The sequence below is a fragment of the Emydura macquarii genome, unplaced genomic scaffold (assembly GCF_026122565.2).
Source record: "Emydura macquarii macquarii isolate MOO-44397 ecotype Brisbane River unplaced genomic scaffold, CSIRO-AGI_Emac_v2 contig_2452, whole genome shotgun sequence".
Classification (NCBI taxonomy): Eukaryota; Metazoa; Chordata; order Testudines; family Chelidae; genus Emydura; species Emydura macquarii.
Window position 1 is genome coordinate 2,288,525 of NW_027132589.1, and position 16,150 is coordinate 2,304,674.

The 16,150-nt window shown below is 42.1% G+C and overlaps 1 protein-coding gene across 1 annotated transcript in view; it reads right to left on the minus strand.

Annotated features, from left to right (window-relative positions):
- PXDC1 (PX domain containing 1) overlaps positions 1 to 16,150 on the minus strand; it is a 32,489-nt gene that overhangs the window by 7,424 nt on the left and 8,915 nt on the right. Inside the window, exons 2-4 of the mRNA XM_067562616.1 lie at positions 8,272 to 8,363; positions 6,158 to 6,275; positions 960 to 1,071 (exon numbers count right to left, since the gene is read on the minus strand). Of these exons, the coding sequence (XP_067418717.1) occupies positions 960 to 1,071; positions 6,158 to 6,275; positions 8,272 to 8,363 (322 nt within the window). The remainder of the gene's footprint in view (positions 1 to 959; positions 1,072 to 6,157; positions 6,276 to 8,271; positions 8,364 to 16,150) is intronic.

The window sequence follows — 16,150 nt, forward strand, 5'->3', positions numbered from 1 at the left end:
GCCTGGGATGCTTTCTGCTTGCTAGCACCTCTGTGAGTTTTATTTATATTACCTCCACCAAACCCCCGTTACAATCCCCTGCAGCAACTTTCTCTGCAATTTCCTCTCATCCTCAACCCTTTTCAAGAGAGCTCTCACCACCCCAACCTCTTACTTCCTCTGAACTCTGCTAGCATTCCCCCCACCCTCCCCTTGCACTTCCTTTCCATATTTAACAACCCTCTCAGCTAACAGGATAATCAGCTCATCTTGACCCCCCCCCAGTCTGGTTAGATAATTAAATATTTCATTCCTCCATCTGGCCTTTTCTGGAGGAACCTACTGAAGCTTAAGTGATGAGAGTGTACTTGCCACAATCACCCTTTGATCACCCACATGTTGCAGCCACTGTTTTTTCCATAAGAAGAGAGCCAGTCTCCTTCAGCTTGACACTGCAATTCCCACTGGGAGGCTTTCTATTGATTTTTATGACAGCTGCAATGTGCCCTTAGGAGTACGCCTACACTGCAGCTATGAGTGAGCCTCCCAGCCCAGGCAGACAGAATTGTGCTGGTGGAGCTCACGCTAGTGCGCTAAATATAACTGTGTGGATGTTGCAGCACCACGCAGGCTCAGACTAGCCACCCGAGCTCAGGCCTGCTCTGCTCCCTGAGCCCCAGCTTGGGTGGGGAGCCTGAGCCTCTGCTGGCACTGCAACCGCCACATAGCTATTTTTAGCACACTAGGTCGAGCCTTGCTAGCACAAGTCTGTCCACCCAGGCTGGGAGGCCTGCTCCCAGCTATAATATAGCCCTACCCTGACAACCCAGCCAGATTAACCAAGCTTTAACGAGCCAGACTGGCAATGTTACCAATACGGGTCTCCCACAGCACTGGATTTGTCTGGGTATTAAAATTTTGTTAGGAAAAGATTACAATTCATTTAGAGATACCAATACTCAGGAACGACGCCTACTTACAATTGCTCTGCTGAATCTACATCCAGGTGCTTGTCTTTTCCATTTGGTATACTGTGGTCAATAACTATGGTTTCAGTGTTTGCTAAACAAAATCCATTAGATCGCATGATTTCTGTGGGGAGAAGAGAAGAAAGAGGTAAAATGCTGAAAGTCTGAGATGGTTCCAGAAAAGGGGGTGGCGGGCAGGGGGATGGGAGAGGATAGGGTCAACATGCATCTCACAAAGCTGACATTACTGCCAACAGGACATGTTGGCCTGTCATTGAATATCTGTGCAAGCTAATCTAAAAGGAAAAAAAAGTATTTTTAAAAAACTATTATTTTGTAGATTAATGATGAGCTGGGTCAACACCTGAGAAATTTTACTTGTGATCAGCCCTATTGAACTCATGTGCTTGAATATTTGCAGTTCAGAACCCTAGTGTAAGAATATTTAGTAAATCTTCCCATCTGAGAGAAGGCCCAATTCTCCTCCCATTAAAGCCTGCAGCAAAATTCCCATGGACTTCAATGGAGTGGCATCTGCTCTATAAAGTTATAATGCAACAGTTCTCTTGACTGTATTCTTCCCAGACAGCAAGTTATCATAATTAAACAAAAAGATGATGAAAAGAAGTAATTACAATATTAGATCAACCAGTGTCTTTAAATTAAGTTAAACAATAACTTTTCCAACAGCAATTCTCCTTGGGCCCAATTCTCTATTGCCTTGAACCTCATGTAGTCATTTACCTCTCTGCAAATGCTACCAGCTCAGAATGGCTGGATTTTACAGTCATTCTTCATAAGTAGAAGGGTCTGACACAATCCCCATTGAAATCAATGGACTGACTCCTATTGACTTCACGGGACACTAGATCCAGCTCTAGGTGAAAGTGCAAATGCTGGGAGATTAAGAATCAGCTTGGGGCCTCTATGTCCAAGCACAATTACATATGCTCAATTTTACTCACATGGATAGTTCCAATGACTCTATTAAGTGCTTGCAGAATCAAGGCCTACATCTTTTTTTAAACAGTAGAATTGCTCAGTAGAGAACACACTAACCTATCAAAACTTTAATGTAACACAAATACAAGACTCACTTCATTGTTTGTATAAACTCTTACATGAATCTGTCTGGTGTGCAAAATTATGGTACCACAAATACTTAGTAAGCACACTGCAGTAAACTTATACTTTTGAGGCCTGAATTCTATTGACTGCAATCAAGTTTAGGCCCAACACTTTCAGCTCAAATGAGTGATCATAAATTAACACTCTTACAATTAACTATAAGTTAACTAAACTTCAAAGTTAAAGCTCTCAGGCTGGGAGTGAAGAAAAATACCTGCATGTTCTTTATAAATTCTGCATGAAGCCAAGTTACAATTCAGGGAGCAAATTTTCAACTGGCATACATTGGTACAGCACCATTGGCTTTAATGGTGTTTTTGCGCATTTACATCAGCAGAGATTTTGGCCCCATTGTTCACTAGAACACCTTTTCATTCATGGGGAGAAGCAGAAGTATTCTGGGGCTGGGCAACCCTGCATTCTCCCTCTCACTTACACTCATGTTACACAGCCACTGACTTCAATAGACTTTTCCCTGATTTACACCAAAGTAAGAAGAGAACTAGGCCCTGTATGTTACATCTGAGCATCATTTGCAAGAACAATGGGAAACTGTCCCACCATTGAAAGTTAGGTGGGGTGGGTCTGAACACAAAAGGTTTGCATCTTGAACCCAAAGAATTTACTACCCTGTCATATCTGCCAACCCTAGCTGTGCAAAGACCCGAGGTTTTAATTTTTTAAAATAAAGGTACATTTCTGCATTCAGACCAACACCCACGTGCTTCCATGTTTATGTTGAAAAATTAATCTCTGACTTCCAGTCTATTTTTTATTGCTCCCAAATTGAACAGAATGTATATATGGGTGGTTTTACATAAAATCCCTCCTGAATCACACTTTAGCTGTGACTCGCCCTCAAACATTGCTCAGTAGATTGAGATGTAAACTCAAGGATCAGATTCTGCTTTCATCTGGTAAATTTTGTTTGTTTTGATTTTTTTGATCGGGAGTAAACTGTGTTGGACAAATTTTGTTTTCTTTTTGTGATAACAAAATATTTTGGCAGCTTTATGCTGAGGACACAAGCCACCTAGAGAGTTATATTAGATCCAATGTAAGGCAAGCCCTGCATGTCAGCTTTTTCCAAATGACCTTGATGTGATCTAAGAATATCATAGCATTACTCCAGCAGTACGAAACATTTCAGAAGTTATCATTTAGTGCCATCTGCTGGAACCATCAACTAAACAATGAAGTCAATTCAGTGTGCAAAATTCAGACTAGGATAGTGTCATCTAACAAGGGTTTTCAACCTTTTTTATAAACTGTACCCCTATGGTCTCAAGGTTTCACCTTAAGTGCCCCTTCATGGTTTTCCTGCCTAGCTCCAGTGGCATACCCTGGGTCTCCGGTGCCTGGAGGCCAAGCCTGTGTTTGTGGCGTCCCCCCAGGCCTCACACGTTCCCCCCCCCCCCCCCCCGTATGCAGGGTAGGAGAGGTCCTTGGCTCCCACAACATGGCGCTGACCCCCAGCTGCCAGGGATGGGGGGGGGTGTTGTACCTATGGGGAGAGGGGGAGGGAACATATCGCTTACTTCCTCCTGCATGAGGCAGCTCCCCCACCCCCGCCGCACTTACCCACCCTGTGGCACCCAGTTCTCCCGCTCCAGCCCTGCAGCCTGGCGCCGGCTCGGATGGGGCAGCCTCACCCCCCAGACTGGGGGATGGGCCAGGCCAGCCCTTCACAATGCACAGTGGGGACGGAGGGCACAGGAGGGTCCCAGCTGTGTGTCATGAAGGGCCGGCCCAGTGCCCCCCACACCAGCCAGCGCCTGGGGGTCTGGCCCCGTCAGTACATGACTGCCCGCCTCCCGCCAGGTCTGGTGTGCAGCCAGAAGGCAGGCTGCAGCCACCCACCTCTCACCGGGTCTGGAGCAGGGCCCCCCAAAGTGCGGAACCCAGGGCAGTCGCCTTGATCCTCTTGCATACCCCCTACGATATTCTGAAGTATCTTCAGGGGTACGCATACCCCCGGTTGAACACCTAAACAACAGATTCTGGGCTCTGTTTTGAAATTCTTTATAACAGCCAGTCAATACATAAAACTGACTACCACAGAGTGCTTTTGGATACTCAGACAGACAGGAAAAAACAAATCAAGACAGGTGTGACTATGTCCAGATCTCTCTCTTTGTATTTGAGCATTCATACGTGAGAATTAAGATAGGTGATCTCTGCATAATTCTTTATCTGTTATGAAAGCTATCAGTGACCCTCATTCTCTTGTCACTCCAGTTTGGTGTAACTTCAGTGACGTCTACAAAGTTATGCTTGATTTATACCGGTGTAAGAAAGAGCAGCAGCAGGACTAGTAGCTGCCATTTTACAGCAGTCAGAGCTGCAACAGAATGGTGCCCAGACTATTAACGACCACATTCCATCTGCTTTTGGCCCCCTCGTGTCACATGCGCAGAGCTGCATAGACTAAGTTATTGTTAAGTAGTTGCCTTAAACTATTTTTTCCCTCAGCCAACAAAGTAAGCCTTAAACTCTACAAAAACAAACACAAAAAATTGATTCTCCAGCTTTTAACCAGTTCAGCGCCAATAGAGCTACAGAGTATACTGGTATACTTGATTTATACCAGTCTGTGTCATGGGAATCAGTTCCAGTATGTCAATTTCCAGTATTGTAAACTGCAATTTTCCCTAGACTTTCTTTTAAAGTATATTTTTAAAGCACTTTGTTTCACATTATATATTCTTTATAGCCAGATTCTGCCACCCTTACTGACACTGAGTAGCAACTTATTCTACAAGATGCCCTATTGAATATGCTCTTTAGTGTGTTTTCAGAAAACATTTTCATGTATATAGAAGCAAAGTAAATGTCATGTAGCAAAGTAAACATCATGCATTTAAGTGGGTGACCAATGCAAGAACTGCACACAGAAATGGTATATGTAATTTCTAATTAACTTATACATAACCTGTCTAGAAATTCATACCCTTGCCATTTGAACCGGCCTAAACAGAACCAGCCTCTTTATCACAGTTTGTTCTGTACATCAGTAAAATGACTAAAAAAAAGATCCTGAACAAGCTAATTTTTGCAAGATTACATAAAGAAGAAATGACTGATTTTCTCTGTTTGCATTTACTCCCTCTTGGGATACATTTGCCCATGTCACATATCAATATAGGAAAAACCCACTTTTTTTTTTAGATTAATAAAGTTACCCACCTCTACTTGACTCACATCCTAGTCGAGACGGATTAGGTACCGTAAATATATTCACCCCCACCCCCCAGCATACTAGTAGATACTTGAAGAGACAGACACACAAACCCTCCAGTGAAGAAGAGACTGAATTTGTACATGGAAGCTAGACAGGGCATGGAACCACGGACCCGCACTTACTCCAACTCTCTGTGTTTCATTTCTTCATAGTATATGTTTATGCTCTTCATCATTTATACAGCTGGGTTTGTTGTTAAATTTTTCAGCCAAGCTTTATATTAAGGGTACATTTATTAATTATTTATAAATGGCTAATGCACTTTATAACAATTGATTAACCATTTAGTAAGTGAGTAAGTTGCTCTTAACCCATGGCTTATCATCATCTACAAATTCTTCTGTGGTATTATAACTATCTGTAAGATAGATTACTCATGTCTTCCACATCTATTAATCATGTATTAACCCTTTATGAAATATTTATAAATATACCCTTAGTACAAAATGTGATCAATTTTGTTTTTTTAAAACTTCAGGCAGGTGTATGTTATAGAAATATACTTTACTTAGTTCATATCCCCTCAGTTCTTCCATGGTGATGCAACAGTATGGACAGCACAAGGACACAGCCTTCTCAAGCAATGGCTAATTGACACTAATCAGCACAAGGAACAGTTCTGAAGATAACAGAAGGCCCAAAGGAGTCATTTCAACATGCCTATAGCTCTGTTGCATAGTGTGTTTGCCCTAATAATATTCTATATATTGGGAAGCAAGAGTTGGGGAAAGTGGGGGACGTAGGGTTTCTTTTGAAATGTTGAGAGGAAGGGAGGAAAGAACAAACAAACATTTTCATTTAATAATTCTTGTGAGTATTCTAATGAGCTAATAATTCTTACCTGATATTTTAACCGGACTTTGAAAGCTTGGTTGAATTTTATGGACATTGTCATTTTTTAACACTTGATCTAATGGAGATCTTTCAAAGAAGGTAAGGACAACTTCAGATCTAGAATACTGAAAAAGAACCAAATAAATATATATTTCAAAGTTTAATTCCTAGACTCATAGCTTAGTTTGTTTATCCTCTACACGCCCCCCCTCCACCCCCCCGCAACACCACCTGTTAGTAAGCCTAATCTTGAGAAATGCTGAATACATGCAACTCCTATTGAAAACTTGCAACTCCCATTGACTTCATTAGGTGATCCAGATGCCCAGTGCCTCTCAGGGGCAGGGTTTGTCTAATAAATTACTACTACTTCATGGGCAGGGTTTTTTGTTTTGTTTTAGTTTTTTGGTACTTGCCCATCAGTGATTTTTCTAGACACTTTGCATAAAATATAGTCAAATGTTCCTTATAACAAATGTTTCTGTCCAGCAGGGCAGCCAGGGGCGGGGGGTGGGGCGAACGACACGACCCCTCTTACACCAAACTCATCTGTACATGCCAATAACTCATGTAGTCTGAAACTCCTCTTGCTTACACTCCTTTTCACTAGTGTAATTACACAGACTTCAGTGGAGTGCATCTTACTCTATACAAGCACAAGTAGCCGTAGCCAATCAGGCCCATGATCTGCAGATTTCAAAATGACCAACCATTCATTTTGGTTATCAGTAATCATATTCGCCAAATAGTCAAGTGGTTTTCTTCCCCAATGGGCACTTTGTTTACTTCATGAAACTTGGCTGCTCATGAGTTAGTTTCTTTGGTAAAGACACTGCCACGGTGGACATGACTACATACTTTGTAAGGGTCTGAGACGCTGAAATATAGTAATATGACTGATAGGCAGAGGGATCACATCTAGCACATAGTTTATTGGCTATATCCTGTCATGACAGGATCTTGGCTGAAAATATAAAATGAAAATACTTTGCATTTCCATGATGCATTCCATTTGAAGATCTCAGAAGCACTTAAAATGAATTAAATCTCTCAGTACCCTGAAAGGTATCATTATCCCCATTTCATTGATGGGGAAACTAGGCACACATGTTCAACAACTTGCCCATTTATATAGCAAAGCCAGTGTCATGGTCAAGAATGCAACCCATATCTCCCAATTCCTGCATACACAGTTGAGCTTCAAAAGCAATTGCTGTTTTACAGTATCTTCCCAAGGATCTCCAAGTGTTTTGCATACATTAATCAAGCTTCTACATAGCCTTGTCCTGGAGATAAATATTATAAGATGTTTTGTACAGATGGGCAACCCAAGGAACAGAGAGGTTAAGTGACTTGTCCACTTTAAAAGAGGGACTAAATCCATGGTCTGGCTAAGATTAAAAGGAAGGCATTCCAGAAGCCTGGGGCAGCAGTGGCAAGACTACAAATAATACACATTATTATTATTTATTGAGCACCTTCGCTATGCCTTGTGGATTAAAAAAAGGGAATTTAATTGCCCTCAATCCCTGCTTGATTATTTACAATCTACAGCCCCAATCCTGCAATTAAAAAAAAAAAGAGGTAGACCCTTGTGCTAGAGAGAGCCCCACCAAAATCAATGGGGGTATGCTCATGTGGATCTGATTACAAGACTGGGCCCTCAATTCAATATGCCATGCAGGTCAGACATATTACCCTGAAAGACAAGGAGATGATAGTCATGGCAATGCAGAGGTCACTTTGTAGTAAATGTGTAACAGAACATTATTTAGATGGATTAATTGATACGCTCCACAGAAGAACCTGTGGATGTACCTGAGGGATGTACCTGAATGGATAGGGTGTGACAGTTCGGTGCACAAGGAAAAGCAGGGTGTTCTGGGTAAAAGATGGAAAAGAAGGATAAAAAAGGGCTGCTTAGGAGCAAAGGCAGCAGAGGCAATAAAAAGAGGTAGGAAACTGTGAGGGTTGAGATATCAGGAGGAATGATATCATGCAGGATCTTGAACAGCCTCTTCTGCCACTGCAAAAGCCCCATACCTTCCCATCTACATGAAGAGGGCAAGTTACTATACATGGGGTCAGAAGTTCAGTAAAGTGGTACTTGGCATAACTTACTTTCCATGGCATATTTATAATAATCTTCAGAAGCTTCTCCACCTCATTAAGCCTGGCTTCTATATCACGGGCCTCTTTTATTGCCATTAGTCCTAGAAACAAGGTAAACAAATTGAAAGTAAGAATGAAAATACAAAGCATGTATGTGAACGCCTACATACGGTAGACTGATCTAGTTTGCTCAAGAACATTTGGAAAGGCATCAAACAGCATGCCTAATTGATGCACATCTTTTAACCTCAGGAGGTGATGACCCATTGTCTAGAAGTAGCTCCCCTAACTTCATTGCAGAGTGTTGCTGTGTTGGAAGACAGGAAGGGATGTTAAATCAAAACACGCAAAATCCTCTTTCAAGAGCCATGATCCATCCTTATTTGTCAAAGGGGGAAGGGGTAAACGCACATACACAACCACACAGAAGAGGAAAGAATCAAACATAAGTTAAACAAAGCTCTTTCAGAGCAGTCTCATATTTCTTTGAATGTAATATGGTACAAAAGTAATAGTCAAAGAAAGACTTTTCAAAACCCTATTTGTGAACAGCTAGACTGCAGGACAAGTAGATTTTGCTACAACAGTCATGGTAATCATCCACCATGAATGTTGTCACACAGCCACAGAAATGATCAAGATGGAAAAAGACCTTTTAGGTCCTCTAGACCACTTCAATATCCAGCCAGTGCAATATATTGAGTGCTTTGTATCTAGTTTTAAATGGCTCAGAATAAGGGGCTTCCACCATAATACTTGAGAGATTATTCCACAATCTAACAAACCTCATTGTTGGGAAATGAGGAAGTCCTAAAGGCTGCCGCAGAAAAAAACCCCGGCAAACTGAAATCTAGGCAAATCTTTTAAAAGCAGTCAACTGAAAACAAACAAAAAAGTGTAAATAAGGTTTGAGACAGAACCCTACCCTTGAGCACTCTGACAATTTTTATGGTTTTACACTCATATTTTCCTGTTTTTAAAAAAAGCTTTAATCTCTTTGTTGCTGTGTGAAAGACCCACACAAGACTGTCAAATGCATAAAACTAACAAAGTGGGGACAAGAATCTTGAAAATACATATTCCCTCCAATCTCTGTCTGGCATTATCATCTTAGGCTATGGCTACTCTATACAGCTTACAATGCTGCTAGTGTAGACGCTCTAAGCTAACAGGAGGGACTGCTCTCCTATTGACTTATTACTACAGCCCCAACGAGCGGCAGTAGCTATGTCAGGGGGAGAAGCTCTCAGTTGACATAGTGCTGTCCACACTGATACGTAGGTCAGTGCAACTTACGTCACTCAGGGGGGAGGTTTATTCACACCCCTGAGCGATATATGTTACACCGACGTAAGTGGCAGTGTGTATATAGGCTTATTGTAGGTGTTGCTTGTAGCAGTAGCACATACATAACTTCCAAGCAGAAGTGTGAGTTTAGGCTGGCAATTGTCCTTAAAAGTATAGCTTTTGTAAAAATAATTAACAGAGACTCTCTCTAGAGCAACCACTACATCAATGGGCCCAAAATTTATATCATCCACGTCAGATCAGAAGGTTGCCAAAGATGTACCAATAGGACGCTGGATGTGTTGTCACATTTTGCTATATTCTATACAAATCCATTAGGCCCACTGTAACTTCCCCTACTTCTTCCAGGCTCCAGGAAGGAAGAGGTTCCTTGCACAGAATCTGAGTCAAATCCCACTGAGATCAATGAGAGTATTTCCATGAACTTCAAAGGACTTGGATTGGGCCTACAGAAAGTGGACACAGGCAAAATTAATAGACCTTAATATTTGGGTGCACATAACCTCGATCTAGCTCCGAATTTTCTAACTAATAGGCACATAAAGAGATTCTATCTTGCCACAATGTAGTGAATAGTGTTATTGGGAAATTAGACCAATAAATGGATATAATCTCATTTTCTAGTTACGTGGTAGCCCATTTTGCCAGCTCTTTATTCGAGGCCAACCGCACCTGTGCTCTGACACAGGGCCAATGATTCTGGCTGTCTATGTACAAAGTGGAAGTGTACTGTTTATCATTCTTCCACTATGAACAAAGTAAGTAAGAAAATCATGTACTCATGTCTTAATATTCGTGACATCACAGCAGAATTTTCTAAAGCTTTCACGATCCATTGCTAATTTCAAGCACTGAGCAGCTGACCTTCCAGTGATCTGCCGCACACTATCCGTCCATCATCACCTCGCTGGTCATGCACTAACTACTATGACCCTCCACCAATCCTTCCATAATAACTTTCTCCGGTTATTTCCATCTCTACACCTAATATCACCAAGTACATAAGTTTACATCTGTTGATTTCCAGTTTCAGGGTCTGCTTCTCTCCAGTAATATTTCTAACATAGATATTCATCTTTATTTCCTTCCAAACATCTGGCATTATACAAAAACTTTCTGCAAATCCTAGAACTCAGTGGAACTACTTGCATGAGAACAGACTATTTGTGTAAGTAAAGGTTCGCAGGATTAGGCTCCAATATTGCAGATTCAAGACACCGATACGCCTCCTAATCTTCCTAAAGAGATGGCTGGCAGGAATCAGTACTTAGAGAAGAATATATGTCCAGGTAAGAGCTCTCTCTGTCTACAAGGCCTATTCTTTCACAGAAAGGACAGACAAATGAGATCTGGCACTTCACAGGCCATCCAGTAGGGGGTTCTGTAGCTCCATGCATCCACCAAGATTTTCGATCATAACATGTTTCTAACCTCTAGCTCTTGGAAAAGAATCAACTACAGACCAAAAAAAAAAAAAATCTACTAGAAAACTGGCACAGAAGGCTTTGTAGTATTTGGCATAATAAAAACATTTTTATTAAAACCTTAAACAATGTAACAGAAGAAAAGAAGCGGAATAGGGGGGACAGAGAGTAAGAGTGATGAGAGGCAGGGAAAACTCCTATCCTTTGCTTGTCTATGGAATTCCTGCAAGAGCCCCGCATGCTCACTTGTAACCTCTGAAAATAATGCTTCCTCTCACTGATATTGCCAGTTTGTGGTCAGACTTTATGATTCACACACAGGTCTGCTTTGAGGGTCAAGCAGATCTGCACTGTCACAGAGAGAGCGAGAGCTCCAGGATGGACACACATCTACACGCATAAATAAAGACAATATATGCATGAATAAATCCCTATAAACGTTCTTACTCGCTATAAACATACAGCCTGAAGCTGCTCACCTTGTATGATTAATCACTATGAATTCAGCTAGATACAGGCCCTTCTGCTTTATACATCTACATTCTAAATATGTAGAAAATACCTGAATGGTTTTACATGTAAACTGAAACCAGCATAATTTCATTTGTAATATTTACACACATTATATAATTTTAAAAATTAACAGATGCAAGACATGCCATAGGACTTTCAGTAACAGAAGGTCATGATCCTACAATTCATGAGATTGCTCACATGAATAAGAGTTCTCAGGATCAGTCCACCCAATGAAGTCAGCAGGAGCTGAGGGCACTCAGCACCTTGCAGAAATTAAACCCTTTTGATATTTGGAAACAGATGCTAGTCTGTACCCTCCAACCATTACCCACATTAATTAATATCAGTGGGAGAACTCAGAAGAACGAGGGTTGAGGGATACAAGGCCCAATTCTCTAATCCTTACCCATGCAAAGACTCCATATTTATGTGACCAGTTTCACTGACTTCAGTGAGAGTAACTGTAACAGAGAGGGTTGTAGGATTTAACATCCATGCCCTCCATTTACATTCCTAAAGCATACTTGGAAAGCATGTTCATATAGAAGTCCTTAAATAAAGAAAAACAAATAAGCGGAAGATGCACTGCAGCTTGGAACCCAATTGTACTATTTTTCACTTGTTCAGTCATGCATACATAGTTTAGCTGAGAGCTGGGAAATATCCTAGTGAGATCATGGAGAAATGTTGCTCACACTCTTTTTCTTCTACTGCAGTCTGACTTCTAATTGAAAGCATGTGCTAGATCCTCCCAGGAAACTTTGTTGTGCTGTCTTATTATGTGTACTGTGCTTGGACAAATAACTATCATTTCAAGTGATTTAAATGTTGTAAATACCCATCTTTACCATTCTTAAGCCAAACTGGATTTCCAAGGGCTTCTTCTCCGCTACCATAAAACCTACAGTTATATATATAACTGTTACTGAAATGTGCACAATTATAATGTTTTAATGACCAGACGCCTAATCTTGCACGCTGCTGAATTTATATGTAACACACACACCGAGAACAAAGCACTTATTTGATTCATTTGCATGTTTTTAATTGATAAAGGAGTGGGGGAGGAATTTGACTCATTATGTACATTTCTCATCAACATTATTTGTGAGATAATGAGCTGTGCACTACTGAGTGACTTATAAAAAGATCTGACTTCCAAGGCAAAATAGCTACACACATAAGAGCTGTAAGTCTCACACACCATCCCTAGATAATTCCACAAACAGGTCTCTGCTTTTCCAAAAATGTAGCTATGTTTAAGTTGATACGGTCTCAACCAGGTCCCAAATCCTGTTCATTTTACTCACAAGTTCAGCCTTATTGACTTCAATGGGACTAACACATGGGTAAGGGATTAAGGAATTGGCATAGAGACTCTCCCCTTCCACTCTCAAGTTTAATTTACTAGCCATGGAAATTGAGGTCAAAGCAAGTGTATGCTTTCTATAAAGTCTGAGAGATGCTGTATTGTGATTACTATTAAATATTATACCCCCATGAGATACACTAAAAAAAAAAAAATCACATTGTACCTTCCTCTCCTAGACCCAGACTGCCATCTCCCATGGGAAAACCCATGGGAGGGAGAAAGGTAAACAAAGTGGGACAATCCCATTAAGCACATCTGGCAAAGTTTTTCTAAACTGAGAGAGATTGAGGGACCACAGATTTTGGAGGTTGAGCCCCCTCCCAATTGCATGAAAGGCAATTGGAGCTTACAAATGTCTGCAGGTCTTTTGCATAGACATTGGAATTGTCTTGCAGAGACAATTGATGACTGCTACTCTGCTCCTTCCCCTAACCTCAGGAAGCATGGCCACAGCAAGAGACATGCCCGCTCCTCCCCATCTGTAGGACATGCATTAGCAGCCTCAGACTGGACTCAGAGGACAAAAGGACAGTCTACAGCTGTGATTGCCTCCCCCTCCAGAGTTCTGCACAGAACTGTACAGGATCCGCAGACATGATACAAGAACAAGGGGGCATTCAAAGGTGGGAAATCCAAAACTGGTAAAAGGAAAAACTTTTTCACACAAGGAGCAATTAAGCTGTGATAACTCATTGTCATAAGACGTCATTGAAGCCAAGAACGTTACAAGATTTAAAAAATAGGACTGGGCATTTATATGGATAACCAAGAATAGCCAGAGATGTTATAATTAAAGACAATAAAAATGTGGGATATTAGACCTCATGCTTCAGGTTTTAAGCCAATCTCTATTAGAGATCAGGATGAAACCTATGTGGGGGACAGATTATCCCACATCTGCTGTGCCTACTGCAGATTTCTTACATGATCCACTGAAGCAGCAGGTTCTGGAAGACAGGATACTGGACTAGATGGACAACTGGTCTGATCGAGTATGGCAAATCCTGCATTCTTCTGAAAGCAGCACCTTTTGTGACACCTCTTCTTGAATTTTGCCACACTCTATTCATGCAGGAGGGTTGGGGGTGGTGTCACAAAGGCAGCACTCTTCCCTTCTCCCCTCAGATGGATGGGGAAATCCACACATGGAGGTTACAGTCCACGCATGAATTCTGGAGAGAATAATCCAGGTTTTAGAGGTCATCTCTGTGCTCCAAGGGTTTCATTTGCATGCAATGTCACCAACATTGCTCATTCTGGGGGTGTTTCTTGGGGAGCAGCCAGAAAGCTGTGCTGGGGGCTGGATAATGGCAGCACCAAAAAAAACCATGTTTTAAACTGGTTACATGCTGAACCGAGCTCTTAGCTTGGTTGTTTGGGGGCACCTAGAGCCAGATTTGGAAGGGCATTTAGGATTATGCATTGGGAGTTAGGTGCTTAGTGAGATTTTCAAAATGTCCATCTTGAGGCAGCTAAATACCTGTAAAATCTGGCCCTTAGTGCACAAGTCTAATCCGGATACAGCAGGTTTCTTATTTTAAGATCTACAGCTCATACTACACAGAGGTAAATTACAGCACCTAAGAATATTCCTTTAAAAAACAACAGCCTGACTTAAATTCCCCAAAACAGGAATTCCAGAGTAAAAGGTTTTTTATTTCACTCTATATTTAACTTAACTGCTTGTGTTTAAGTATCATAGCACACATGCAAAGCACAAGGAGGTTAAAGGCAGAGAAATTTGCTCTCTCAACTCACTGGCTTTTTACATATTTATTAAACAAAGTCACACCACCATTATTATCTATTATGACAGTGCCTACAAACACCAGGTGAGGTGTTCAGAATTTCATTGTCACAAGTAAAGAGAATAGTGCCAGCCCGAGAGATCTTGCAAGCAGGGTGTTAGACAAGGCACATGGTATAAGAAAGAATATAAAAGACAAAATGAAGTGGGGAAAAGTGAGAGGAGAAAGAGGAAACAAAAATGAACTGAATTTGTCATTAAAATGGAACCTTCAGTGTTGTGAGGAGGGGTGGCTTCCCTCTGAGACAGACAGGGAGGAACTGCCACTCAACCCCTGGAGGGTGGAGCCAGGGAGGCCACAGCCCCCACGCTGGAAGCAGAGAGGCGGAGCCCAGACAGAAACTGGAAGTATAAAGGGCGGGGCCTACAGTTCAGATGGGAGGCAGCCGCTGGAGGGGAAGAATATCGTCAGTCCACTGTTGGAGAGAGGAGCTGGCGAGGAACCCGGCTACCCTGAGGACTCACCCGACCTACCTGAGCCATTGGACAACTTAGATAGCAAAGGCGTGGTTAGACTACTGCTGGCAACGTACCCTGGGGAGGCCGATGATGACCTTTGGCTGCAGGTACATGGGCACAGGGGTGGAGGAAGTAGCTCGGAGTAGCTGACTTAGGTACGGCTGGGCTCGCACTTGAGCCCTTGTCAGTGAGTTGAGGCTGGAGCCCCACCGACCCAGTAGTAGAGTGTTCTGCCACTGACGGGGCCTGGGCTGGGACATGGTGGAATTGGGATGGCCTGTGTCCCCCTCCCCTCTTGACACCCCATCCTTGGTGTGGTAGCCTCACCCTGGCCTGCGAAGCCTCCTTGGGCTGCTTTCCCTGCCCTGCCCTGCATGAGGGCTGAGCGCCACTGACTCTTTGCTTGCTCACCCTGCCCCGCCTGAGGGCCCAGGGCTAGAGACTGTGCACGTGCCTCGCCCTCCTTGAGGGCTTGGGGCTACAGACAGCAAAGATCTAAACCCCTGCCTAAAGTGTGCCCACGCAGGTGCAGCAGCGAGGGGGCGTAGCCTCCTTCCAAGAAGAAGGGAGGGACAGGCCATCTCCTGTACACACTATCACTTTTAGCACAGAATTCATACAAACTCCAAAACTCGACATGGAACGTGGACCCAAAAAAAAAAAAAATGTTTGACAAATGTCATTAATTCATCATGTACTCCTGACGTTTGGATGGCTTTGTTCTGAAACCAGCAAGTTTTATTCATCTTATTACAGATGAACCATTCATTTTTGCCATCACTGAACTGTACTGTTTGACAATTTGGTGGACATCAGCCAAGCTCAATGGATTTACTTACACCCAAATAAATCTTGTAAAGAAGATTCAGAAGCAAATTAAAAAAAAATCTGTCCTTTCACTCAAAGGTCCTTAACAATAATATGCAACCAGTGCCATCCTGGAGGAGCTGAAGCTAAAAGGACAGTGAGGCAAATAAAAATTGAATTTCAGTTGGACTACAC